Source organism: Fusarium tjaetaba (genome assembly GCF_013396195.1).
Source record: "Fusarium tjaetaba strain NRRL 66243 chromosome Unknown NRRL66243_c0000146, whole genome shotgun sequence".
Lineage (NCBI taxonomy): Eukaryota > Fungi > Ascomycota > Sordariomycetes > Hypocreales > Nectriaceae > Fusarium > Fusarium tjaetaba.
Window position 1 is genome coordinate 21,169 of NW_023501342.1, and position 25,049 is coordinate 46,217.

Here is a 25,049-nt window from a genome sequence, read left to right on the forward strand (position 1 = left end):
ATTCCATCGTGATCATAAGCACTTGAGCGATTCCATTTGTATCTCACCAGCCCTGGAAATCATGCCCAATTGGAGAAAGGTCTCCCAACTCAGGGTATTCAGGTCTCAAGTCCTCCTCTTGACCTCTAAACTCCGTCGGCGTAGCTTAGATCATGCAATAATGTCCGTGGGCCCCTTTTCACCGCGACTGCCGATTGGCCCGGGTAGGTTACTCGGAACTTATATGCGGCGCGGGCCGCAGATTATTCCGTATAGCGTATGGTCTGCTCACTCAACGGGCCTCTCCTCCGTAAAACCACTTCCATTTACAGTCTAGACTGCCTCCATACGGGAGGCAAGAAATCTCAGGGCTTTGATCCTAAATGACAAAAAGACTTGGGCAACTTATCATAATACTTTGGTGACTGAGCATTTACTTAGTGTACCTTTTGCTGACTTTGGTTCAATACCCTACAATAAGGTCTTACGTTCTTTTTCTCCCTGTGGCTAGGTTCCTGAGTCAAAGATCGTCAATCATGCGCCGCAAAGAGGCATTAAATCTAGACCTCACGTAAGACGGCATTTCAGGAAGGTGGCCTCACTCGGCTGATTCACTGTAAATGCCGCGGTATGATCGACGAAAAGAACTCCGAATACAGCGTTTCATGTGAAATGATGACTGCATGGCCCCTTCTGCCCTATGGATTTGGCGCCTTTCGGATCTCGGCCCCAGAGCTGGACCTATCGGTGTTCATGAAATACCCGTGTCCGCGTTTAGCACTACTTTGTAGGGAGGCACTTTTGGGAGCTTGTCCGAGGTTTCCGCGGAAGCTGGCTTTTCCGTTCATTGCTTGCTGAGACGGTGTGAGATTTATGCCTGTGAAGTGAAGGGACCCTAAGCTGATCACTTCTTGACTGAGTCGTTGACGGGAGCCTCTAGCTTCACCTCAGTCAGACTCCCAAGCAACTTCCTCCACATAACTGCACTCTCTTCATCTGCCGTGCCTTCGGTTAATGTCACCCGGTTCCCAACAACAATCAGCGCTGATCTTGCCCGAGTCAGAGCAACATTCATCCTTCGCATGTCCTTCAAGAACCCAATCTCACGGTGCTCGTTACATCGTACCGTTACAAACACGATAATGTCCGCCTCACGACCCTGAAATCCGTCGATGCTTGATACCTCGATTTTGTAGGGTATGCTGGAGAGCATGCGCTTAAGGACTTCGGCTTGGCGAGTATAGGGTGTTAAGACCACAATTGAGTGCGAGGGGCCCTCGGTCTCTGAACCGCTGGTCAAGAGCCTGCAGATGCGAAGGCAGAGCTCTGCTTGTCCTCTGTTCTCTTTTGACTTTTGACCTGGCATTTCCGTTGCATCGCAGTTGATGAAGATGGCCCGCTCATAGTCTCGCATCCCCATCCCGGAGCGTCCTTTCTGATTCGTGACCCTAGCTGGGGGGAATGGAAATTTGGACTTGATGGGCGGTCTTGCAGAGCTGTTGATGCCCGACTTCAACTTTCCTTCGTAGAACTGTCCTGAGCTGAACTCGCATAGCTTTGGATGCATACGATACTGCGTATTCAGCATCAACTTCCTCAAACCATCGTTACCGTTGGAGCCATTGGCTTCTGTGTAGAGTCTTTCAAAGAGCGAGACGTCAAAGTCGAGTGCCAACGCAGTCTGATTGACAGTCGGCCGCAGCTGCACATGATCCCCAACCAGAATGGCCTGCGAGCAGCCCTTCACAAGTGGGACGATTGAGCTCGGTTCTGTCTGCTGGGAAGCCTCGTCGACAATCACGATGTCGAAGAACTCTGAGCGAATCAATCCGATACCTGCTCCAATACAGGTGGTGAAGATAGTATCGCTTCGTTTGACCATTTCCATAGCCTTCTTCATAGCCTTGTAGTCGGAGTGAATCTCCTGCCCTGCCATGGCGTCGCATGTATACTTACGTAGATCATCGGCAACCTTGCGCACCTACATGAAGTCAGCTGACTTCACCTCTTAGCATGGGTGATGGGTGACATACCTCTGTCGACACTCGTACTAAATCCGGTTGCGTCTTCCTAGCCAATGGCTGCTTCTGAAGACGTTGGATATACCGTCTCATCACGTTATCCACTGCATTATGTGTCGGCGCCGTCACTAGAACACGCGCTTTAGGATTAGCTGTCTGCAATGCACAGATCATCTCAACAATCGTCTCGGTCTTTCCAGTCCCAGGCGGGCCCCAAAGGCAGAGAAGGGAACTGTTCAATGCTAATTTGATAGCTTGGTTCTGGCTGTCGTTCAGTCTCTCAATTCTGCTGAAGGAATGGTCTGGTCCTGGGATGTTCGGGGATGGAAGGCCGAAAATGATGTTTGCGACACCGCAGCAATCTTCTTGGTAGATGCAAAGATCTTTGACGGCGTCGATCATGGATTTGGAGGTGACGAAAGGACCGCAGTCTTCCAAGATCCATGAACATTGTTCGAAGTAAGAAGGGAGCGGATGAAGACATTCGAAGCGTGCACGCCCTGTCTCAGACATTGCCACGAGGGCATCGATGGAATAGTTGCTGCCAACCAGCACATTTGATGGTAGTGACGCCGTTGTCAGCCTCACGTGTAATCCTTTCTTTGGTGTCCCAGTCGTGTCGATTCTGAAGTCGATCTCGATCAAATTCCCATTCTTGTCTTTCGGCGATTGCTTCAGCTCATAAAGACCCTGCAGTCTCTTCGCGACGTTATCGGCTTCTTCAATGTGATCTAACGCAATCGCGATCATGTTTCGCAATAAATGGCTGGTTACCTTTGGGTCGGTCACCATAAAGCGAGACGCATTGGGCTGCAGACAATCCAAAAAGAGGTCCAAAGCCAGATCTGTTGATCGAATAGTCAATGCTGCAAGTTCAAGAAGCGTCGCGAGGTCAAGGAGCGATAAGCTTCCGGGGGTGATAGCGGAAAGGATGCTCTTGAGCGGCTCCAAGATAAGTTGGCCCATGGTGTTGACGGACAAGATGAATGCCCGTAAAATCGGCAAGAGAGATGCCTCCAGTAGTACAACCAGGTCTTGGTTCTTATCCGAGCGGGATGAAGACAGAAATGGTGTGAAGGTTATAGCCAGTGTCGGCTCATTGGTGAGAACTTGGAGCATCGCGTTAAGCAGTTCCTTCTGATCGAGAACAAGTTTCTCAATATTGCTCAAAATATGTTCAATGCACCGCATAAGAAACCGTTTATCGCTCGCTTCTCGGGCCAATTTGAAGACCTTTTGGTACTGCTCTACTGACTCTAATCGTGAGAGTGCGGACATGTCGTTACCTTTTACGGCCTCAATGAGCCATGATGGATCGGAATGTGATAAAACATCTGTCAGACTGGGTGCAGAATAATCTTTCGGCTCTTCCGAGAATAGAGGCAGGGTCTCGGTAGTGTCGATCTGTTCTAGCCAAAGGTCAAGGTTGCGCATTGAGGCTACGTCTCGATTGCTGATGACGTAGATTTCCTGTGTCCAGTCAGCGATATTCACTCAGTTGAATGAGAGGGTTACACTTACTGCAGCTGTGACGGCAGACCGATTCACTCTTCCAATATGGATCTGAAGCCCTCTGCTGAACTTGTCTAGCGCAATGCTCGCGATAACTTCAGCCTGTTCCCCTCGCTCAACCACTTCCTGCCTTTTTCTGCGTCTATCGCCTTTGTTCTGAAGATTGCGGTAGTCTTGGTCATTGTTTCCTGGTCGACCAATAAATACCCACGAGTTGCCTCGCTGCTTCTCGAAGAGCTGGAAGATGTTTCCGTCACAGTAGAGCTGATACTGCATCTTGGTCGGTAGCGAGAGTCGGGCCTGTCTTTGTGGGCCTTGTGAATGAGGGAACGCAAACAAGCGCCCAGTGTCGTTGATGACGCAGTCTTGTGATCGCTCAATCTTCTTGGGAATGTAAATTGCAAGGGATAACCGCTCGTCAGGTTGGAACACGATGAGCGTGCGCTGGAATAGCTCTAGGTTTGTCGCAACAGCGTCGTGAAATGTTGCGAGGCGATCGACCGACGAGTCGTATGTTCTCTTCCATTTGATACCGGGGTAGTCCAAGTGGAACTGTTGAAGTTCTCTTCGCTGAAGGATGCCGGATGAGCATAGAGCATTCTGAACCAGTCCTGTGGTGGCTGCAGACCCTGGTACATGAGCAAGGACCCATGCCTTTTGATCTGCTTTGAGAATGTTGAAGTCAAAGAGATGAAGCAGGCTCTCAAACGACGTGTTGTTTTTGAGACACCAGGAATATGCCAGTTTGACTGACTCAAACTCACCAATAGCGACGTCTTCACGACTAAACAAGAGCTGAATAGCGTCAATATCATATCCCGTCAGATCTCCATCTTCCGTGAGGCCCAGCCGACGAACGCAGACTTCTGCATCGTCATGGAGGACATCGAGTATGAATGGCGGCGTATCAGGCGTGGGCTTTGGTGCAGTGCGCAACTTTTCAGGGATCTTTATCCGATTGCCATCGACACACTGCGAAAAGAGTCGATTGAGCTCTTGGCATTGGGCGCTCATGGGACCAGCGACTCGAGCCCAGTCGAGATATAGGTTCTTTATTTGACCCAGAGAAGCGTTCTGGTACTTTGCAAAGTAGACGAGGCGGTCGTCGTCTGTAATGGGGCGAAACTGGATTGGTTCCCGGCCGCCGGGGTATAATGCTGGAGCTGAGACCGTTGAGGGGATGAGGTCGGGGTCCCAGGACACAAAGACTGCGAAAGGTTAGCACTAATTAGTGGTAGACGGAGAAATATTCACTCACACGTATCGCCATCTAGATCACCACCCGACATGAGATCAGCAGCTGGTCTTTTTCCCCGCGTCGAAAAGACGATGCAGTCTACCAGATGTGAAAGCTCAGGCCGCTCAACGACCTTGAACTTCTGCCAATCACCTGGATGAAGACATGGATTTCTGATGACTATGATCTCACTGTTCTTCAAAGCATGTGGTAAACCGCTCTCTTCCAGAGTGACCTTGACCGCACACTCGCCTTCCTTCAAGACATCCCAAGCATCGCATACACCAAAGAGAAGCCTCGACTTCTGTATGAAGATACGACACCTTTGTCCACCTTGCTTATTCAACATCTTGTCCAGTTGCCCGTTGACTTGGCTATTGATCTGCGGCTTTACGCTCTCCAGTCCCTCGAGAAGGACACGCTCAGCGAGATCTGGCTTATTGACGTAGCTTAAGAAGCGGAATGCATCGCGGAAGTCGGACTTAGCGTTCTTGAGAAGACTGAAGTGATTGCGCTGCTTGGCAAGGAGTGTTTCTTGTGAGATGCCCAATGCGCGGAGCAAGATGATACTCTCGTCGTTGAGGAACCCGTATGAAAAAGGCTAGAATGGTGACATAGTCAGCGAGGTCTGTTGGGAAATCGTGTTAGTTACCTTGGAGTGCTCGACTACTGCAAAAGAGTAATCATCGCCGCCACTGAACTTCTTCATCGACTTGCGAAGCTTGAGAAGCGCTTTCTCCTTCTTCATTCGAGGATCAACAGTAACAACTCCCTTGTAGCCCCGATAGCGAAGTTGAAAGACCGAAGGCGTGTATCGGCTGTCTCGGAAGATGATTCTCTCTGGTGGTCGCCGTCGTGCCAACTCTTGTGCCAGACTGGGCGCAATCAATCCACAGCCATCAGTGAAGACGTATTCGTCTGTTTCAATATCCGGAATATCCTCGCATCGGTCGGGATTGATCATCATGGCCGCCTTGGAAGATGAGAAGAGAAGACCAATACGCTTGGCCTTCTTGCCCACCGTCTTCATTTTTGTGAAGTCTCCCATACTCTCAATCAGTCTCGAAATCTCTTCTCTCGTCGCGGCCATGAGGAAACATGATCGCGACTTGAGTTGCGTATTACTATGCCCGTAGAAATTGTAGTGCACACCGTTCAGAATAATGCCCGCGCGAAGACATTTGATGCTGTAGTCGGAAACCTCTTGGCGCGTGCGGGGCTGAAGATCGGGCGCTGGCTGCTGCTCCTTTGCTGCGGCGCCGAAAACAAGTGGTTTGAAGGCTTCAAGTGAAAAGACTATTAATCGATCGGTCGGATATGCGGCTATGGCGCGATTTGGCGTGTTGTCCTGGACTTTGAGCATCATGGAGTGCTTGCATTCTTTGAGGTCGGTTTGGAGGGCGATCACTTTGATGAGTTCGGCCTTTTTAAGAGTGGATGGTGATGGGAGATTTGGGACTTGGAAATCCCACACAATATCGTCGAGACTCAAGCTTGGAAGCAAGATGTCATGAAATCCTTTGTCGGGCTTCTGAGGAGCCATTTTTAGCTCATTGCCTTGAGAGAGGCTTAAGATTGAGCTGTAGATGAGGAGAAGAAAACACGGCGGGTTTGGGATGATGGAAGAACAGTGCAGATGAGCTTAACCAATGGAAATGAGCTCAGGGCTGTTGGTGAATCACGGTCATTATCATTGGGCGTTGATGTTACACGGCATGCTGACCCCCTCACTTCTTCAACAACAAATGGCAATGCCATCACCTTGGCTATCAACAAGAGCACTATGTTTTCAGGCGCACATATTCCGAATATCTACATTATCGGCCCTCAATCCACAGGCAAGACGACACTCGTCAACAGGTTACAAGATGATTTAGAGCACGGGCTCGCCGACTCATCAATCGATAAGCCACAAATCGTCTCTGAAGTCGCCAGAACTGTTCTCGCAAAACATAAATACTCAGCCGAGGATATCCTGGCCTCCAAAACCAGGTGCCTCGAGCTCCAGCAACTCATTCTCGAAGCGCAAGCAGCGGCCGAGAAGCAAGCTCTCAAGACCTCCAGCTGGTTCATATCCGACCGTTCCGGGTTCGATCCACTGGTCTACGCAAAACGATATGCCGCCGCAGGAGCTGTGCAAAGGCTGCAGCAACTCGAAGCCTGGAAACAAGTCAAGGCAAGGATGGAGAGATCTCTGATCGTGGTCTGCGAAACGGGCACCCCGTGGTTGATGGATGATGGCGTGCGACTTATGCCCGGAAGCGAGAAAGAGTGGATGCAAGTCTTTGACGACTTTTGTGAAATGTTGGATGAGGTTGGCTTGGAGTATTCTGTGGTGCCTCGGACGGTGTTGGACATCTCAGAGCGGGCAGAGCTTGTATGGGCCAAGTGGAACGAGCGACGGCTATCTCTGACGAGCCAATCCGATGGACAGTAGCCAAATAGAGAGATAAAAAAAAAAAGCTAGGGGGGACTTTTCACTATTAGCTATTGGTATGTAGAGTTCGTGTTTATTATGATAGTACCGAATTTTGACGGCATCTCTAGCTCAATGCAATATTGCACGTGCTGAACTGTGATAGGACACGACATAGTAAGCTAAGCAGCTAACTGCCGGGTAAATCGGTCGACATTACCATTCCACCAAGCAGGTTCATCATAGTACAGGCTCAGGTTTCGCTACTACTTAGTAGATCGGCTCTCGTGCCCGATCTTTGCGAGCCAGAATCATGACGGAAGCATTCGTATCTGGGGTTCTTGCAGGGGTTTGACAATTCCTGCATATGAAGTGTGTATGATAAGGAACTGAACTAACTGTGTTAGTACTACACAACCGGCGCGATAAGCCACTGGGCCTTTTGCACGAACACGGCCTAGCATAAAGTCAATTCTCCTATCATATTGTCACATCCTTTGTGATTTATGACGATCTCGTGATTGGGATGAAAGTCTATCCGGGCTTCTTTAACTAATAGGGTTAGTTACAGGGGAGATACGCCGCTGTTACTAGTCTACTAGAGCCAATTCTTTGATAACCGTCCCCGAGACAAGAGATATCTGGCCCATGAGCAACATATATTTATTCATGACTTGGGACATGAGATAGGTGTACCATTCTTCAGCCAGATCTCTGAACACACAAACTGCTATCATCAAGATCCTTAACCTTTCAAAACCGAATCAAAGCATTCAAAATGTCGGATGTCCAAGTAGCTGTCCAGCCGGTGGATATTACACCACAGCAGACAGATACCATCGACGATGCTCTCCAACAAGCTGTCGAAGCTTACAAACCTCCTCGCTTTGATCCCAAGATCCATCTGAACTTCATCCCTCCGACGGCACGTTACTCCTTCACTGAGCTGGGGCTCGATAAGCCACGCAACGCCCCAAATGTATGCTACACAGAGCCCTTCCAGCTCTTTTCGGAAGAGGGCGTGCGTGTCATGCGGCGGGAGATCTTCCGCAAGGAGTTCTTGGATAAGTATATGAGATCGTGGTCACGAGCACCTTGCTACATTGGGGGTCACTCTGCCAACTCTGAAGTAAGTTCACAGCCGTCCCAGGTCTAATAATGACACTGACCTAGTTGCTTTAAGGAAGCTAGCTTTATTAAACAAGCTTGGTATCACCCTGCTACCCAAGCGGCCATCGACCAGGCCTTCGGTACCGGCCTCAAGCCCCTCGAACGACACTGCGACATAGGTTATGTTAATGTCCAGCTGGGCGAGGGTGGAAAGGCGGGAGTTTACAATTACAACGAGATCCCCGCGAAACCACTGCCACCGACCGAAGCCGCGACTAGCATCCCCAAGTCCCAATGGGATGATGTGGCTATTGATGCCTGGCACAAGGACCAAGTTCCAGTTGTCTGTGTCGTTATGTTGAGCGATATCAGCAACATGGAAGGCGGCGAGACAGCCATCAGAACCGGCGCAGGGAACCTGATCAAGGCCCGCGGCGCTAACCTCGGCGGAGCAGTGCTCATGCAGGGCGGCAATCTAGAACATGCCGCTCTTCGCGCTAGTAACTGCGCTGAGAGGGTGAGCATGGTGACCAGCTACCGCTTCGCCGACCCGGACTTGGACGACACCCGGACTACCCTCAAGAGCGCTGACTTTGAGAACGAGGACATGAATGCCCTCAAGTACGCTCACCTGGACTACAAGTTGAAGAGACTTCGGGACAGGGTCAATCTGGCGTGTGAACGCGTTGCTAGGCAGAGAGCGGGGAATGCGGAATTGAATAGGGATGAGATAGATGGCTGGGTGAAGGACCAGGTTTACTATCTCAAACAGACATCGTGGGAGCTTTTCGAGCGAGACGAGAACATGCTGGGGATGGAGATGCCGGATGGAATCCTTCGGGACTATCTCGAGGATGCCTAAAAGAAGAAACGGGAGTTCAAGCGTTGGGCGTAACTGGGGCGATTGTATCAAATGCAGGCGGATGTTTACATTCATTAGTCAAGACTCGCAGATCTTTTTTCATTTATTTATTTTTTAATTTATCAATGCTACATCACAAGTTACAAAGCTGATGCCTTCGGTTTGTCATACCTACGTGACTTCAATGTAGATGGCTTCGTTGCGCGAATCTCCGCGGTCACGTGGCCGGGGAGACATATCTAGCATCCCGCACATGGAACTCACTGCACTTCCGCCGCTATCTATGATCTCCCGACGCCTTTTTCAAACTCGCAACCCCGCACTTTAACGAGGTCTTGTGACCCCTCGTCTCTTATCTCTGGAACTAGTTCACATAGACTAGTTTATAGTTTGGGACGTGTACCGCACTTATCTAGGCCCCTCCTTTCTGCCAGCCTATCTAGGGCCATGCGTTGTCACTGCCCTCTAGTTATCTAGAGCTCACACCAAATACAACTTCATCTCAAGTATCCACGATAATGTCGCAGAAGGGCACGAAGAAATCCCGTCATGGGTGTATCACTTGCAAGTTGAAGAGGGTACGTTCTTATGTGTTTGTCTATCTCGACTTCGAAGTCCCGGACTTGAACGACTAACAAACGTCAGGTTAAGTGCGACGAGACAAGGCCTCAATGTATCATGTGCACCAGCCAACAGGTTTGCTGCCCCGGGTATCAGCAAAACTTGAAATGGTCAGCGAAACATGAGCTCAGCTCCAGATATAAGAGCATAAACACCAGAACGCCGTCCACCTCGAGCAGGAGCTCGACTCATGGCCGAAAGTCGAGTGATTATTCCAGTTACGTCCAACAGGGTGCTTGGCCACACACTACTCTCGCAGGCAAATTCGAAGATTCCGAACTCTCCTTTGTGCAAGATTTGAATCTGCATGGAGAATGCTTTGTCGATTTTCTTGCCACGTCTCCAACACTTGACCGCCCGGAAATAAGTGTACAGATGGATCTCGGGCTCCCCATTCAAGACGCCGAGACTTACGCGCCATGGGCTGTGGATGAAAGTCAGTGGTTTAATGACTGCGGATCATTTGATACATGTTTGAACTTCAGCATGGATTCGTGCAAAAGCTTTGTCCTAAACCCATGCCACGTTGACATCCTTTCACCCAGCTATTCCAACGAGACATTTATCGAACAGACAAAGGACCAAGGGCCACTCTCCATGACATCGTCCTATCAATCTCCTGAGGAGGCTTCACAGTCAATATCCCAAGCCACCGTGACCCTTTACAATACCGGCGTCCCTCAGACTCTGACACACACTCCCACATTTCTGATCGACTACTGGTTTCAAACAGTCTGTGCAACATGGAATTCTTTTGACTCAGCCAAGAACCTCAATCGCAGTGTAGCCTTGGAGGCCTTTGCGTACTCCGAAGGACTGGCCTGTAGTCTACAGAGTATGGCCGCTGCATACCTAGCGGAGTATCTACCGCACTTCCGAGGCATTGCTATAAGTACGACGCTAGCAGCTATACAAGCCATTAGGAGGGAGCTGAGCAAGACTCTGTGCCCTCAGGTTCTTCCACGACATCTGCTGTTGTCAATGTTCTGCATCGGCACTTCGGCGTGCTGGACTGACCCACTACAGTTTGGCCTCCCGTTCCTGAAGGAGACAAAAACGATACTCCAGTCCTATAAGCAATCTAAACACCTTCTCTCTAAAGATGATCAAGATGCGTTACTGTTTTTCAATAACAGCACTATGTATTGGGACATGTTGTGTAGTATCATTGACGCGCAAGACCCGGAAATTATTGATCCTCCTGCTACTTCTTCAGCTATGCCGTCGCAACCATCGAGCAGTCAAAGTAGTCTGCATCCATGGACAGGTGTCTCAACCGAGATCATGGAGCTCTTCTTCCGCTCCATCCTTCTATGTAAAGGATTCCGAGCCCGAATGACCCATGATCATCGACAGAGCTCTCGATCTCTTCAAGCCGCTCTCTATTATATCAAAGAGGCTCGGGAGCTGTATCAGCGCCTGAAGTCCTTCCCAATACCAGCTGAACAGGATATTTGTGACACAGGAGATACCTGGACACCAAAGAGTCACCTGGTTCAAATAGCAGAAGCCTACAGGCTGGCTGCCACGGCTCACCTGTACCAAACCTTCTCTGATCTGAGAAACCAGGATACGTCGCTGAATGGAGGCAGTCTCGTTGACGCTGAGTACCGAGTCCTGGAGTTGGGTTCGAATATCATCCGCATCCTAGAAAAGATACCGTTGGCCTCTGGTACTCGTTGTATTCAGCCCCTCTTGTGCTTGACGGCTGGAATTCTCATGAAGTTTGATGTACCAGTAATAAATCCTCAGACGCATACTCCGAAGCTGCTGAGCGACTTATTATCAGCTGATCTGCGCAGCGCGCCAACTGCAGCACATCAAGATCCTCCGTTCGGGGACATTCGTCACAATACGCTCCTATCTCCAGTAACTACGAAGCGCTGTATAGAAGTTAGCCAAGGGCGCCGATTCGTACTCGAACGCTTAAGCATATTGGAAACTAGTCTCCCTCCCAAGCCTATCAGGGTCGTCAAGCAGCTGGTTCAGGCCGTTTGGGCAGCTTACGATGGCCAAGGTGCTGGTAGTCAAGTGCACTGGATCGACATCATGGCCAAGTCCAACTTGAGAACCATATTTGGGTAGCGGTCTAACCGTCTACTGGATAGCCATGTTGAAGCGGGGTCACGGCAGGTCAGCATGTCCAGACCATTTTGTGTGGTAGCTTGGATAGTCTTAGATCTAGGAGACTTCAGAGTGCCGGTTGTCAGGACTAGTATATGTTCCCCCAGAAGGCAAATACAACTACTCAAAGCACAGTGCAGTACAAGGCTGGAACCAGAAGCTTGAATCCTTACTCATGATGTCATTCTATATATCGTGTGGCGTGCAACTACACGGTCCCAGTCCAGGCTTCTCAGGCCAGATCCGACTCTAATACTCTATTAACTCAGAGTATCTATCAGACTTGATCAGATATGCGGCTGGGTATTCAAATCTTCAGTGGTCTGAGCTAGATGTGCGTTTGGTGCTTGGTCTCGACTATGTGACTTTTGACTGGCACACCATGAGATCATACGATAACCATGACTTTGGATTTGATAAGCCTCCTGCACTAAGATAGCGATTTCCGAACTTTGGAGGCGTTTTCTTTGTACTTCCGTCCAGAGCCGGAGTTAGAAATTCTGGGGACTGTGGTCGTATTGAAGTCTGCTTTGTTTTGGGGGAGACTTGCTTTACCCAGTTGAAGATGGATGAGGAGTTTGCGCAATATACGGAGCAGAGGGGTTTGGGTGTTTGATGTGCCACAGCATATGTTATTGCCAGTTGCCTGCCAGGCTTGTTTCTTTCAGCCAAGCCAAGACTAACAAGACACGTCATACTGAGGCTATGGCTTATTACGTATCTAGTTCCATTCGGCTATTCTCCAGTACGTGGATGTAGTTGCACTGTGCCCGCTCTGGCTGACAAGCGCCACGATACAGGACTTGTTTTATCAGCTGCAAACCTGCATTCTGTTGCATGTGATGGTCAGTGTTATCCCAAACCACTTCAAGAAATGGGTTTGTGGTGGCTGAAACTGCTTGCCATATGATACGACAGAGTGAACATAATACTGAGCCCGGACATCCTAGATCACTGCAAAACATACTTGCATTATAATTAGGACCAGTGTAGCCATTCTTCAGACGGTTCATGAATATATATAACACTGTTCGCTCTACGCTCTTGTGATGATCTGAGTAGCAAACCATCAAACCTCAATAACCTACAACATCTCATCTTTAACCCCAACTCATCCAAGATGGCAGAAACCGGCGTCGCCCATAAGGTCATCTCTGTTATTCTCCGCCTCTCCGAGCTCGCCTCCGCCATCATAGTGCTGGGCATTCTGTCTCGCTTCTGCTACCTCGCGGGCATCGCAGAAGCTCATGTCGACGGGCGAATCATCTACACCATCGTCGTCGCGTGCCTCAGCATTATGTATTCCATTTGTTTCTGTCCACCGTTCAAGGCCATGTTCCTGGGCTTCCCGTTCGACTTTGTCATGTTTGTCATGTGGCTCGTCGCATACTGCTTGCTACAAACTGTAATCTCTCATCACCCTGACAGCTAGCAACACCCACTGACCAGCTTTCATAGAGAACCGGTAGTCATAATTGTTCTGCCAGTTGGTACTACAATTACTGGGGCTACTACTGGGGTCGCTTTTGGCGAGTCGGACCTATCGGGACGGTCAATATCGACGCGGCAGGTTGTGCCTCGTGGAGGACAGCCCTTGCATTTGCATTCATTGCATGGTTTCTCCATCTTGTTAGCGGCGTTCTCGTGAGTGAGTCCCATTCTGATCAGAGCTCCACAGAGCTGACATGACCAAATACAGGGTGTTTATGTCTTCCGGACTTATATCAAGCTTGACGAGACAAAGACCGATTTGAAAGAACACGCGGAAAAGCTTGCCAGGTAAGCATGATCCAGTGCGGTATCTAGATCATGGACTAACGATTATCACACTCAAGAGGGGACCCCAAGGTCCATGGTTATCAGCGAAATGTTGAACCAACAGATAATGTCTAGGCCACAATCCCTCTCATACCGTGTTAGCCTGGAGAGGGGTCAAGCGGGTTAACGTCGATGTTTTGGGGTAAGCAGCCACAAACGGCGGAAGCCGAAGGAGAAACTTTGCTTGATTCACGGAATATGCCTTGATATAAACAGATTGAACTAGTTGCAGCATGCATTTACTATTTTCCAGTTACTCTTGCTCAGATCATCACACAGAAACTTGCAGAGGACACACAAATCCAATAAAACTTTGTCAATTTAATTGCGATTGAAGCCACCGACAAGACTCTTGGCGCACTCGACAGGATATTTAGTCACAGCAGCCCACACACCATCTCCCGGGCTAACATCTGCCATCTTCGCCGGTCCTACGAGACTATTAGCCTTCCGTACCATCTCCACAAGTATCAAACTCACCAAACACAAAGACAACAACGGCCTCTTTACCCCGCCCGCCCAAGATCTCAACCGTAAAGTCAGACACAGCACAACAGGCGTCAAACTTGTTTGCCCCAACATACGGGACGCTCCACATAAACGCAACCTCGTTCCTCCCTTCGAATCCGACGATGCGGTATGTGATTGAACCGTCAACACCTCCGCCCATGTGACTCGACTTGCAGCGCAGCATACCACTCTCGCCCGCTAGGATTGTTTGCGGCGGCTGAAGGTCTGGCGCCTTGGTCCATTCTCCATGGTTGAGAGGTGGCCATTCGGACTCTGCGATGAGCTCCTCGTTGGTGTGATTGAGGATAACGATGAGTAACTCCCTCGTAGCCATGATGTTGTCGATCTGGAGATTTTTTTTTCAGGGGGAAATGTCGATCAATTCGGCATACATACAAGGGAGGAAGATAATATTCGACGATGTTGCTTTGGGACAAGAGTCGTTGCAGAAAGTAGCAGTTAAATATATCTCATCGGTCTGCATCGAAGGGCAACAAACTGGCGTGGCAATCTCAGCCCCATAGACAAGTGTTAGCCATAAGCTTAAAGTTTAGGTTTGCAGCGCAGGTGACAAGAATGCGATGGCATGGTCATCTTGTGGCGTCGAAGTGGTCAAACTGGAAGTGTCAAGCCCCTCATCGTGTGCCTGTAGTTATCGATGGTCAACTCATTGAATCACAGATTATGGAAGGGGTCCTTAAGTTAGTTGACAACACGCCACCATTCAGAGAACTCACCCTTGTCAGCTGTACAAGACGCGTCAGATCATCATAAGAGTCATTTAAATGCAATTTATAAGCGTATTACGGTGTGGCACCAGCGGTCAAGATGATCGGGAAGCATCAGCTGCTGATCGAGTTCTCTGGTTAGCGCGGGTAGCTGTCAAACCTTATAACGAGGTACAGAATGTCACATCGGTCAGGGGAGGCTCAGCAACCTACGACAACGACAGGCACTGAATGGTTGCCTTTTGTCTTAGCGTTGCATTCATGTGAGAGGGTGAACGCCGTTCCAAATGCAAAGCGATGAGAGGAAGACTGGGGTACAAAAGGCAGTGACCTAGATCATCTGGGCAACCAAGATTTGAGTTTTGATGACACCTTATGACACAGTATTACTTAAACTCTGGCAACTCCCGACAGAGATGTTCGAGGTCCTCAGACCCTCCGGGAACTGAAGTTTTGACTTTTAACTTCGTCAATGTCTGCGCGAGGCTGCTGACAGCGGTCACCAAGTCTCACGCTGTTGGTCCAGCGTAACCATGCTTTTCCATCCATTCAGACTTGCTGAACTGAGATATTTTACAGTAGATGTCCGGGCTTAGAATGTTTGAGGACTTACAGCCGCCTGTCACTTCTTGGGACATGTTTAAAGTCTGCTTCAAAAGCAGAGGACAGTTACTAGAGAATTATGATGAGTTTGTCAAGTATGCTAATCATCAGAGGGGACTATATGATTTATGCTTCACGAGCGTACCACTTTAATGCCAGATCCGTCTGACAGGCTCTCTTATCTTAGGCCCGTTGGTTGCACCCCTGTTGCTGCATAACGGTAACTATCTTCGCAAGCTCATCCACACCAGTCGCTTCCCACTCAGTGCCGCACTAATCATCGTATGAAGAAGCCTGCTAGCCTACATATAGAGATCTAAGCTTGCTAAATGCCGACGGTGCATGATAAGCCGACTCTTCAAGACAATGTATACTTTTATGGTGTTACTTGGATGTTCAGGCATGTCAAACCCTACGAGATAGCAACCGGATGATTCGATCGCATTTGACACTTTTTAATGCTTGCTTTTCGAACGTTACCCGGTTCCGCGTTATACTTTGACATGCCATTTTATCCAAACTTTTTGCTTCTGCGGCAAGACTCGGGTCTCTAGAATGCGAACCCGAGACCCGATGTAACATCGCCTTCAGCCGCAGCGGATTTCACCAAATGCCTTCCTCCAGGCAACTCCATTCAAAATACGACATATAAAGCGTCCTTTAAGACTTTAAATAATAAACCGCTTCGCCGCCGGGGAATAAATCCAGACAAAGAAGTCCCCGAGGCTTGCAATCTCGGTAACTGGTCTAGACAAATAAGGCAAGGAGTCTTGCGCCCGCCTGTTGCGAGAGGCTAAAGACAAGCTTTCAGCTAAGGTTAAAAAGTGTAACGTGGTGAAGCTCTAGAACTTAGTGGGAACGCATGGACCTGGGATTGTTTCCGTTTCGACCAGTGTTTGGCAGGAGGTTTTATAATGTTTGACTAGACGGTTTTGAGACTGGTTAGTTTTGGGGCATGGCACGATTATCGAGCATCAGCCCATCATGTTTGCTTTTTGATGTTTTGCATGTAATTTTTCGGCTACTAGAACAGAAATTTTAACAGAGTCCCAAGAGCCAAGTTGACGGTCCAGTGATCTGCGCTTCAATCGTGGAGATATATCCGAGCGACGATTGACCGCTGATCACTGCAAACTTCACTGCTAATAAATCTCTTGCAGCAAAGCTTGATCCTCACTCGAGCGCCTTTTTTTCCCCGTTTCAGATCTCGGAAAAAGCGGCATGCAACCAACAAACCCCTACGGCCCGAGACTCCTCGGTTAGCAGCACATTAGCCAACACCCTTGCTCCCATCACAGTCTTGGCTACGGGGATCATATTTCTACCGGTTCCTTCTGGCGTGTCGATCTCTTGGGGAAGTCCCTCCGAGCTCCCTAAACGAGATCCAACACCCATCAATTGGTACATGTTATCTCCAGCGTATAATGTCCTTGAACTGTGCCGCAGACGCATGAAAATCAGTTACTAACAGTACGTGTCAAAGGGCCGAAGGACAGGTCCTGCGGAATTTGCTTGTCATCCAATAAACTCCGTTTTCCACCGACCGTTTCGAATCCTTGCTTTTTCCCCGTCTGCATGTTAAATTAATGATAGAGTGATTCGGACCAGTGCATGCATGTTCCCAGAAAAGTATGCTTCATCAGTTCTTTGTAAACCAACAGCATTCCCCGTATCTGGTGGCGTCGTTAAGCGATCTGACTTTGACTACTTTACCCCTGGATTTGACAGTTTTTAGCCAGTTGCATATCAATACCCGTCTCACAAAAGGTCCGGCCGTTGATGGTGTGTGTGCCTGCCCCGGCACTGGATGCTTTTTGTGAAAAGATTATGATGCTGTTTTTATGGTGATTGTGCTGTAGTGAGTGATTCTCATGTGCTGATATTTCGGAACCGGCACCGCCGCACACAGGCTGTATGCAGGACGTGACAGAAAGAAATGCTTGGGCTGTTCATTTAATCGACGCCAACCCCATCTCGTTAGACCTGAATCTTGGTCTTTTAATTTTTGAATCTCTCCATTTATGAGTTGAAGTATCTGATATCTTGAGATATGGCTGGTGTCGCTAAAGAGGCCGTGGTTGTAAGTCAAGTTACCATTCCGATCTGGCCTGAGCAAAGATCTGCAATTCCTTGGCAAGATCAGGACCATGACTCGCTTGCTAACCGCGATCTACGATGCAGCCCATCGAGGCCGTGCTCTTCGGAATATCAACGCTCCTCGTGCTCGCTCGATTAGCCCTTCGAACAATACGACAACACCAGAGTCTTACCGTGAGCGATTGGTTTCTCGTCGCCTCTCTCCTCGATGCCGCTGCATTATTTGGGACCGACACGGCGGCGTATAATTTGGGGGGAATGGACGAGTATGATCCGAGTGCGCCGCCGCGGAGTATTGAGGATCAGATCACGTTGATGAAGGTGTCGTTTGCGGGAAACTATTTCTACGATACGGGTGTCTACTTTCCGAAGCTGGCGTTGTTGGCGCTTTACTTTAAGCTTATTCCACAGACGTTACCACTGCTACGCAAGTTTCTTTATGGAGTTACTGCTTTGACGGGGTCGTTTATGCTCACGACATGTTTCTTGGATACGTTTTGGTGCGGTGCCAACGTATCTGTCAATTGGGAGATTGATGGAGACTGCAGCACGTTTGACTCGAAGACTGTCTTTCGGATTGATTGGGTCATGAATCTCATCTCCGACATGCTTGGTACAGCAATCTCTGTCTAATTCTGTTCAATCGCTGACATTATACAGTATTTGCACTACCTTTTCCACTTCTTTTTGGCCTGCAACTCAGTAGACGGTATAAGGCTGGTCTGGTCGCAATCTTTGCATCTGGACTCATCACATTGGGAGCAAGCATCGGAAGATTTGCAACCGTCGAGGCAATTCATGCCTGGACCAATGTCTGTGAGTCAAGCCCTCTATCTCAACACTTCTAAGAGACCACCTTCTAACAGCCGTCTCAGACGTCCTCTCAATGACAGAGATCGCCGCCGCCATAGTCGTCGTATCCCTTCCCGCCCTCAAATCCCTCCTCCACGGCCTCGGCCTCCGCTCCTCGAAGCAAAACACCACGCAGACAGGCTCAGGCTACAACAAACACTCAGGTACAGTGACGACATCGAGTCACTTCAACAAGCTGTCCAGCGGCCGTGACCATCACCACAGAGAACTGTACGCCTCCACGGCACGCGTGGCGGCGGGCGCCGAAGAAGACTCCGGCAGTGAAGTGGAGCTGACCAACCTTCAAGGTATCTACAAGTCGGCCCGCATAAGTGTGACCTACCAGCGAAGAGAAGACGGTGACTGGCAGGGTAATTCGGGACGGGGATGAAGGAGTGTGTGTGTGCTGTAAGATAAGATGATAGAGGTGGATGGATGGATGTAAGCGTTGCATTAGATATGCAGGTGGATGGATCAACAAAATGGGAAATGGCCGGGAATAAAGAGTGACATGACAGCTGGTCTGACTGGCCCAAGTTATGTATAATAAATATACAAATAGAATACACAAGTTTACCATAGATCAGATCATCATGCATTAATTCTTAACTTTCGCTCTGAGTTCACCGCATAGTTTTGTTAAAACGTAGTGAGAACCTTGAAACAACTGACAGATATGATGAATCCCTTATTGGTGCGTCAAAAAAAAAAAAAGGACTCCCTCCCTCCATTACAATACACAAAACTCAGATCAACCAACACACACATCGTCTCAACCACTCGTCCCCTGTCAAATCCTTTCCCATGTTACATCCGTTGGTCCCAGGTTTATTCTCGTCTGCATATCAACGGAACCCCAACCCGACCAATGACTACCTCTCGGTTACAACCCCTCCAGTCTTAGCCCCCATGTCAAATACCAACCCCCGTCACTCTCTGAATTAAAATCCCTTAAAGCTGCTCGTTCTGTTCCCTAGCCCGAGTTGTGCCGTAGAGCTGCAGCGGGTAAAACTCACCCCAGGGACCTTTTACTGTTGCATTCTATGCAGAACCTCGTTCGATGCTGTCTTTCTTTTTTTCTTCTGTAGCCGAGGTGCCGCTTCTGCTGTAACCATGCGGCGCATTAAATAAGGTAAGCATCATGAACTGGGAAATTTTTAAAGTATACCTGCAGTCTTGTGAACCTTAATTCCTTTTCTTTTTCTCATTGCCGCGAGTTGCACCATTTTATTTCCCGTTGTTTTTGAGGTGGAAAACAATCGGATTTCACAATGGCGTTTTTCATTGATGGAAAGGACTGCATGGTAGGTTACTTCAGTTATTCATCTGTATGCTAGGTTGTGTGCTCACATGTGTTTAGATCTCGGAATGGATCTTGCTGGCAGCCTCTTATGTCTTCGTCGGTCTTCGAATCTATGCGCGTCTCTTCCGTGCGCGTGAGAAGTTGACTTGGTCCGATTACCTGCTCCTTCTATCCGCCGTCGATGCTCTCGCCCTCATCATCTGTGATACTCTGACCTTCCAGATGGGTGTCATGGATGAGTATGAGACGTCTGTCAAGCTCTCCAAGGTAAGAGAATTCAAACTCCACAATGCATCACACGACTGACTTCTTCATCCAGATCTCATTCGCATCCAACTACTTTTACGATGTCGGTATGGGCTTCCCCAAGATGAGCATGCTCGCGTTCTACTGGGCCTACTTTCTCCCCTCCACCGGCATGAGTTCCGGTATGCGAAAGGCTCTATATGGCATCACTGCTTTTGTTTGTGCATCATACATGGCGATCCTTTGGGATGATACTTTCTTCTGTGGAAAGGATGTTTCGGTTCAATGGTCTCAGGAGGAGGGTGCCTGCAGTGTCTTTTATGCACCAGAGCCCTTCATTCTTAACTTTACACTGAACTTGGCCTGTTATCTTGCTGGTATGTTTACATTCCCTTCTTCCTGTCGCGTTTCACCAGATACTAAGTAATCCACAGTCTACGCCCTCCCTCTCATCCTGCTGGTCCAGGGTGTTCTCCAGCCTTCCAAGGGTGTCACTGCTACCTTTGTCCTTGGAGCTCTGACTATCTGCATCACCATTGTGCGATTTGTCACTCTCAAGGTTGGCACTGGCCAAGAGAATCTTGTTTGTAAGTCGTCCTCCCTTGAAACAATGCCAACTCAGCATCTAACATCCTTTTCTAGACCCCATGAGTATGCTTGAGATGGCGCTTGCTATTACTGTTGTCGCGCTACCAGGCTTGAAGCCACTTGTGGATCGCTCCCCAAAGCATGAGACGAGGAGCGAGGTGATTGAGATCAAGAACTAAGGAAGGACAATATTTTTACGTGGTTCTACAGCGACTTAGCTTGCTACTTCTCTATCGTGAGAGTATCTATTGTTCTCTTCTATAAAAGTGTTTTAAGCTGTGCTACACTTGTCCCATGCTCTGTGCACTAGATATTATAATTAATTGGTCAATTGAAGGTCGTTCCATTCTGATAATAGAATATTGCTTGCGGTGTTTGGCGGACAGTGGCTTGTTATCTTATCTCTGTGGCTTTGTTTCGCTTGTTCACGCGTTCGTGGCTATGTTTCGCGTCCAATGCTCGCTCTGTAGGGTAAACTAATCACTTTTCGCAAGTTACATCGTGAAAAGATATAACAACTATAAAGAGAGTAAAGCTTCAAGAAAAGTAAGATTAAAGGCAGTTTTCTCTTATCAGCTAACTGACAATGATAAGCTCTTGTCGTGATTATTAGCCCAGACTTACATTTGCAGCTCGGGACTTAGGAAATCCCGAACCAACGCCAAAAATCAGATCGTGACATCATCGCGTAAGACCCCTCGGGTTTTACTCACGCCCGAACGATGAAATGAGTACCTGTCTAACCAATTACATTCATAAAGTGAGACCGCGTATAGAGGATCGCAAGGTAGCAAACTATATTTTTCGCTACGCAGTATTTGCCCGATACTCAATTATAAAAGATCTCTTGAGCCCATTTATGTAAACAGCTCGAGTTAACTCTACCACTTTTCGGTCCCGCCACGCCTTTAAATACTCAAACATGGGAATCTCAACTGTTCCACCAATCGCAATCATCGGCGGTGGCCCATGCGGCCTCATGCTAGCACGTCTGCTTCAAACCGCAAGCATTAATTACGTCGTTTTTGAGCGCGACGAATCTCCAACGTCAACCCTCAGAAGCCAAGGAGGTACGCTAGACATCCACAGAGATTCAGGTCAAGAAGCGCTTCGTCGCGCGGGTCTTCACGACCAATTCAAGTCATTAGCTCGATACGATGCAACGACAATGACCTTGATGGACTTTCAAGGGAAGTTCAGTGCTTCGTTTGGAGATGATGACGGCGGAGACAGACCAGAGATTGATCGTCAGCAGCTACGACAGTTGTTACTCAACTCTTTACCAACTGAGCGTATTCGCTGGGGCAAGGTTTTGGATACCGTTGATCAGAAAGAAAACAGAGAAACGCGTGATTTGACTCTCAAGTTTCGCGATGGATCGAGCGAGAGTGGCTTTCGACTCATTGTCGGAGCAGACGGTGCTTGGAGCAAAGTGCGATCTGTTGTGAGTATCAACGACCTAAACTCCTCAAACTCACGAGCTAACGTTGTGCACAGGTCACTGACGCTAAACCTATCTATTCTGGCAAATCATTCATTGAAGGCAGAATATCCCCTGGCAACTCACAATACAAATTCGCGCAAGAGATAGCAGGCAAAGGAACAGCAATGGCAATGAGTGCTAAATCCACCCTCGCAGTCCAACAGTTATCCGATGCCTCATACCGGATATACATGGGCGTGGTGGCACCTGAATCCTTGACGCGTCCCGGTGGTGATGCTGATCCAAATGATATGGACAAAGCGCGAAAAACAATGCTCGGACCTGGAGGCTTCTACGATAATTGGACACAAGATTTGAAACGTTTAATCGAAGCTTCTGAGGGACCCTGGCGACCCTGGCCACTTTATCGCCTCGACAAGACCCTCTTCTCTTCTAATAATGAAGACGCATACGGTAGTGGACTCAGATGGAAACGCGTTCCGGGAGTTGTTCTCCTCGGAGACGCCGCGCATCTCGCGACTCCAAATGGCGAAGGCGTGAACCAAGCCATGTATGACGCGCTCGTACTATTTGACCAAATCATTGCTGAGACTGCGGCTGCTGGAGGTGCCTATGATCAGAAGGCTGATGCAGAAGCTTTGGAGCGCGCTATTACTGCTTATGAAAAGGAGATGCGACCGAGAGCATTGGAGCATATCCAGAGTAGCATTGACATGGAAGATATGATGTACGCTGATGATGGGGCTCAGCGCATGATAGAGGCTTTCAAGTGCGCTCATGGCGAGAATTAGTCTCACCGCTACGTAACTCTTAGAAATAGAATAACAAACCCTTCACTCTCAAACAATGTCAGGGATCTACAGGCCACGGACCAAAACCGCATTAATTCCGATGGCCGCGCATTCGCATCGCAACCAGTAACAGCCTCTGAATTTCGGATCACCTCCCCCACATGTTTCCGTGGCGCATGCCTAATCTTGGTTACGTTAGCTCCCGAAACCTTCTAAAAAGCCGAAAACTCCACATAATTCTCGGGTTGTGGGAGAACGCGAATGCTTCATTCATTATGCCGCCACCAAGGCTGAGGCGGACGATCCACTCGAATCGGCATTGCGTAACAGACGTGCAAGCTTGTAAATTCTCCGAGCCACCAATCCGAGGGACTGTATTATATATAAAAGACAACTCAATCGCTTCTCATTATGCTTCTTTACAACCTTCTCACTCATCAATCCTTACTCAACATGGTTTCTTTCAAGTCCCTCGCTTCAGCGGGTTTCGTTCTCGCTGGTCTTGTTTCTGCTCATCCTGGTGAGAAGCATGATCATCAGAAGATTAAGAGACAGATTCAGACCCGTGATACTATCGCCAACTTGGGCCAGAGGTCCTTGAACCAGTGTTCTGGTTCTTTGCATGCTCGGGAGTTGAAGGCTCGTTCGATTGCTCGCCGAGCTGAGAAGGTCGAGCAGCTCCGCAAGAGACTTGGTATCAAGAGTGGTATGCTTTAAATCCCTTTTCAACTTTCTATATGGTACTGATATCTTGCAATAGCCGCTAAGAAGCATCGCCGCGATGAGGACGATATTGTCAAGTGGGAGGCTGTCAACCACAACAAGACTGGAGTCTCGGACAACAACATGTTCACTCCTCTCGAGACAGTCTTTGGCGCCAACTCCAGCTGTATCCTTTCTCCCGAGATCACTGCCGGTCCTTACTACATCGTCGGCGAATATCTACGATCCAACGTCATCGAAACCGAGTTCTGTGACGGTGTCCCTCTGTTCCTCGAAGTCCAATACGTCGATGTCTCTACCTGCAATGGAGTCCCCAACTTGGCTACTGATGTCTGGAACTGCAATGCCACTGGTGTTTACTCCGGCGTTAGCTCCCAAGCCGGTCTGAACACCACTTTCCTTCGCGGTATTCAGATCACCGACCACGATGGTGTTGTTCAGTTTGAGACTATTTTCCCTGGTCACTATGAGGGACGTGCTACCCATACTCATCTCCTCACTCACGCCAATGCATCGGTCTCTTCCAACGGCACTATTCAGGTCTACAACAGCCCTGTTCAGCACATCGGACAGCTTTTCTGGCCTGAGGATCTTCGTGAGGAAGTTGAAGCTCTTGCCCCCTACAACACCAACACTGTTGAAGTGACCACCAACGAGGAGGATATGTGGTCTGTCCTCCAGGCCGATGAGTCTTATGACCCTTTCCCTCAGTACGTCTACCTGGGAGACTCTGTCAAGGATGGAATCTTTGCTTGGATTCAGATTGGTATCAACACTACTGCGGACTATACCTCGGATGAGTACTACGGCGTTGCTGGATACTTGGCTAGCGATGGTGGTCATGCTTTGGACAGTGGTATTGGTGGAGGCGGTGGCGGCGGCCAGGGAGGTGAGCCTCCTTCGGGCAGTGGAACCCCTCCTGCTGGCCAGCCCACTGGAACTCGCTCTGCCTAAGTTGTCAGAGATGGACTCTCTCAGTGGTCTGTGAAACCGCGCAGTGATAGTTCAAGCAGCTTTGAATGAAGGTGTTTAGTGGGTCAATAGTTTGATGTTGCTCCAGGGACCAGGGCTGGTTGCTGATAGAAGAAGGGGGAAGGAGAGCGTAGAACTAGACTTTGTTGTTCAGGTGATTAGGTGAAATGTGCGACATAAAGCCAAGAATTTAAGCATCTCTCTATCTGCTTACCCGTTACTGGCCTCGCTAAATTAAGATTTAAGCTAAGTTTTGTTATCTCTTGCCTCATTCTGGTGTGAATTCCTGATGTCGCTAGTGGCTTCTGGTCAGTCGGATGCTGATTCGAGTCAATGAGACTCCATTCACACTAGAACCCGGTGTCTAGATGTCCCCAACCATAATAATAGATTTAAACCAAATAATTGACAAGGTGCGAAATGGGATAGTTGGCTAGGCATTGTGTCATAATGTCGAAGTTGCGAGCCAGATGGATTTTTCTATTCAGGCTT

General features: G+C 48.8%; 10 protein-coding genes across 10 annotated transcripts; 8 read left to right on the plus strand and 2 right to left on the minus strand.

Moving 5' to 3' along the window:
* Window positions 1-883: 883 nt before the first annotated feature.
* On the minus strand, window positions 884-6,292 carry FTJAE_7282 (NAM7-nonsense-mediated mRNA decay; the record flags this gene model as incomplete). The annotated part of the gene is made up of 5 exons (XM_037353983.1): window positions 884-1,960; window positions 2,013-3,470; window positions 3,522-4,720; window positions 4,771-5,350; window positions 5,402-6,292. The coding sequence occupies 5 exons, from the start codon at window positions 6,290-6,292 to the stop codon at window positions 884-886; spliced, it is 5,205 nt and encodes a 1,734-aa protein (XP_037205584.1).
* A 240-nt stretch (window positions 6,293-6,532) lies between these two features.
* Window positions 6,533-7,186, plus strand: FTJAE_7283 (P-loop containing protein; the record flags this gene model as incomplete). The annotated part of the gene is made up of 1 exon (XM_037353984.1): window positions 6,533-7,186. One exon carries the CDS (start codon window positions 6,533-6,535, stop codon window positions 7,184-7,186), a length of 654 nt encoding a protein of 217 aa, XP_037205585.1.
* A 757-nt stretch (window positions 7,187-7,943) lies between these two features.
* Window positions 7,944-9,137, plus strand: FTJAE_7284 (uncharacterized protein; the record flags this gene model as incomplete). Its single annotated transcript, XM_037353985.1, has 2 exons — window positions 7,944-8,294; window positions 8,349-9,137. 2 exons carry the CDS (start codon window positions 7,944-7,946, stop codon window positions 9,135-9,137), a joined length of 1,140 nt encoding a protein of 379 aa, XP_037205586.1.
* A 1,107-nt stretch (window positions 9,138-10,244) lies between these two features.
* On the plus strand, window positions 10,245-11,843 carry FTJAE_7285 (uncharacterized protein; the record flags this gene model as incomplete). The annotated part of the gene is made up of 1 exon (XM_037353986.1): window positions 10,245-11,843. The coding sequence occupies one exon, from the start codon at window positions 10,245-10,247 to the stop codon at window positions 11,841-11,843; it is 1,599 nt and encodes a 532-aa protein (XP_037205587.1).
* Window positions 11,844-13,002: 1,159 nt separating this feature from the next.
* Window positions 13,003-13,775, plus strand: FTJAE_7286 (uncharacterized protein; the record flags this gene model as incomplete). The annotated part of the gene is made up of 4 exons (XM_037353987.1): window positions 13,003-13,287; window positions 13,341-13,526; window positions 13,582-13,661; window positions 13,718-13,775. The coding sequence occupies 4 exons, from the start codon at window positions 13,003-13,005 to the stop codon at window positions 13,773-13,775; spliced, it is 609 nt and encodes a 202-aa protein (XP_037205588.1).
* Window positions 13,776-14,021: 246 nt separating this feature from the next.
* FTJAE_7287 (uncharacterized protein) lies at window positions 14,022-14,544 on the minus strand (the record flags this gene model as incomplete). The annotated part of the gene is made up of 2 exons (XM_037353988.1): window positions 14,022-14,131; window positions 14,181-14,544. 2 exons carry the CDS (start codon window positions 14,542-14,544, stop codon window positions 14,022-14,024), a joined length of 474 nt encoding a protein of 157 aa, XP_037205589.1.
* Window positions 14,545-17,716: 3,172 nt separating this feature from the next.
* Window positions 17,717-18,881, plus strand: FTJAE_7288 (archaeal flagellin n-terminal; the record flags this gene model as incomplete). Its single annotated transcript, XM_037353989.1, has 3 exons — window positions 17,717-18,251; window positions 18,299-18,454; window positions 18,505-18,881. The coding sequence occupies 3 exons, from the start codon at window positions 17,717-17,719 to the stop codon at window positions 18,879-18,881; spliced, it is 1,068 nt and encodes a 355-aa protein (XP_037205590.1).
* Window positions 18,882-19,761: 880 nt separating this feature from the next.
* FTJAE_7289 (uncharacterized protein) lies at window positions 19,762-20,806 on the plus strand (the record flags this gene model as incomplete). The annotated part of the gene is made up of 5 exons (XM_037353990.1): window positions 19,762-19,794; window positions 19,851-20,060; window positions 20,113-20,416; window positions 20,474-20,626; window positions 20,682-20,806. 5 exons carry the CDS (start codon window positions 19,762-19,764, stop codon window positions 20,804-20,806), a joined length of 825 nt encoding a protein of 274 aa, XP_037205591.1.
* Window positions 20,807-21,549: 743 nt separating this feature from the next.
* FTJAE_7290 (tetracycline resistance) lies at window positions 21,550-22,862 on the plus strand (the record flags this gene model as incomplete). The annotated part of the gene is made up of 2 exons (XM_037353992.1): window positions 21,550-22,071; window positions 22,125-22,862. 2 exons carry the CDS (start codon window positions 21,550-21,552, stop codon window positions 22,860-22,862), a joined length of 1,260 nt encoding a protein of 419 aa, XP_037205592.1.
* A 453-nt stretch (window positions 22,863-23,315) lies between these two features.
* On the plus strand, window positions 23,316-24,539 carry FTJAE_7291 (gpi anchored protein; the record flags this gene model as incomplete). Its single annotated transcript, XM_037353993.1, has 2 exons — window positions 23,316-23,568; window positions 23,623-24,539. 2 exons carry the CDS (start codon window positions 23,316-23,318, stop codon window positions 24,537-24,539), a joined length of 1,170 nt encoding a protein of 389 aa, XP_037205593.1.
* Window positions 24,540-25,049: the final 510 nt, after the last annotated feature.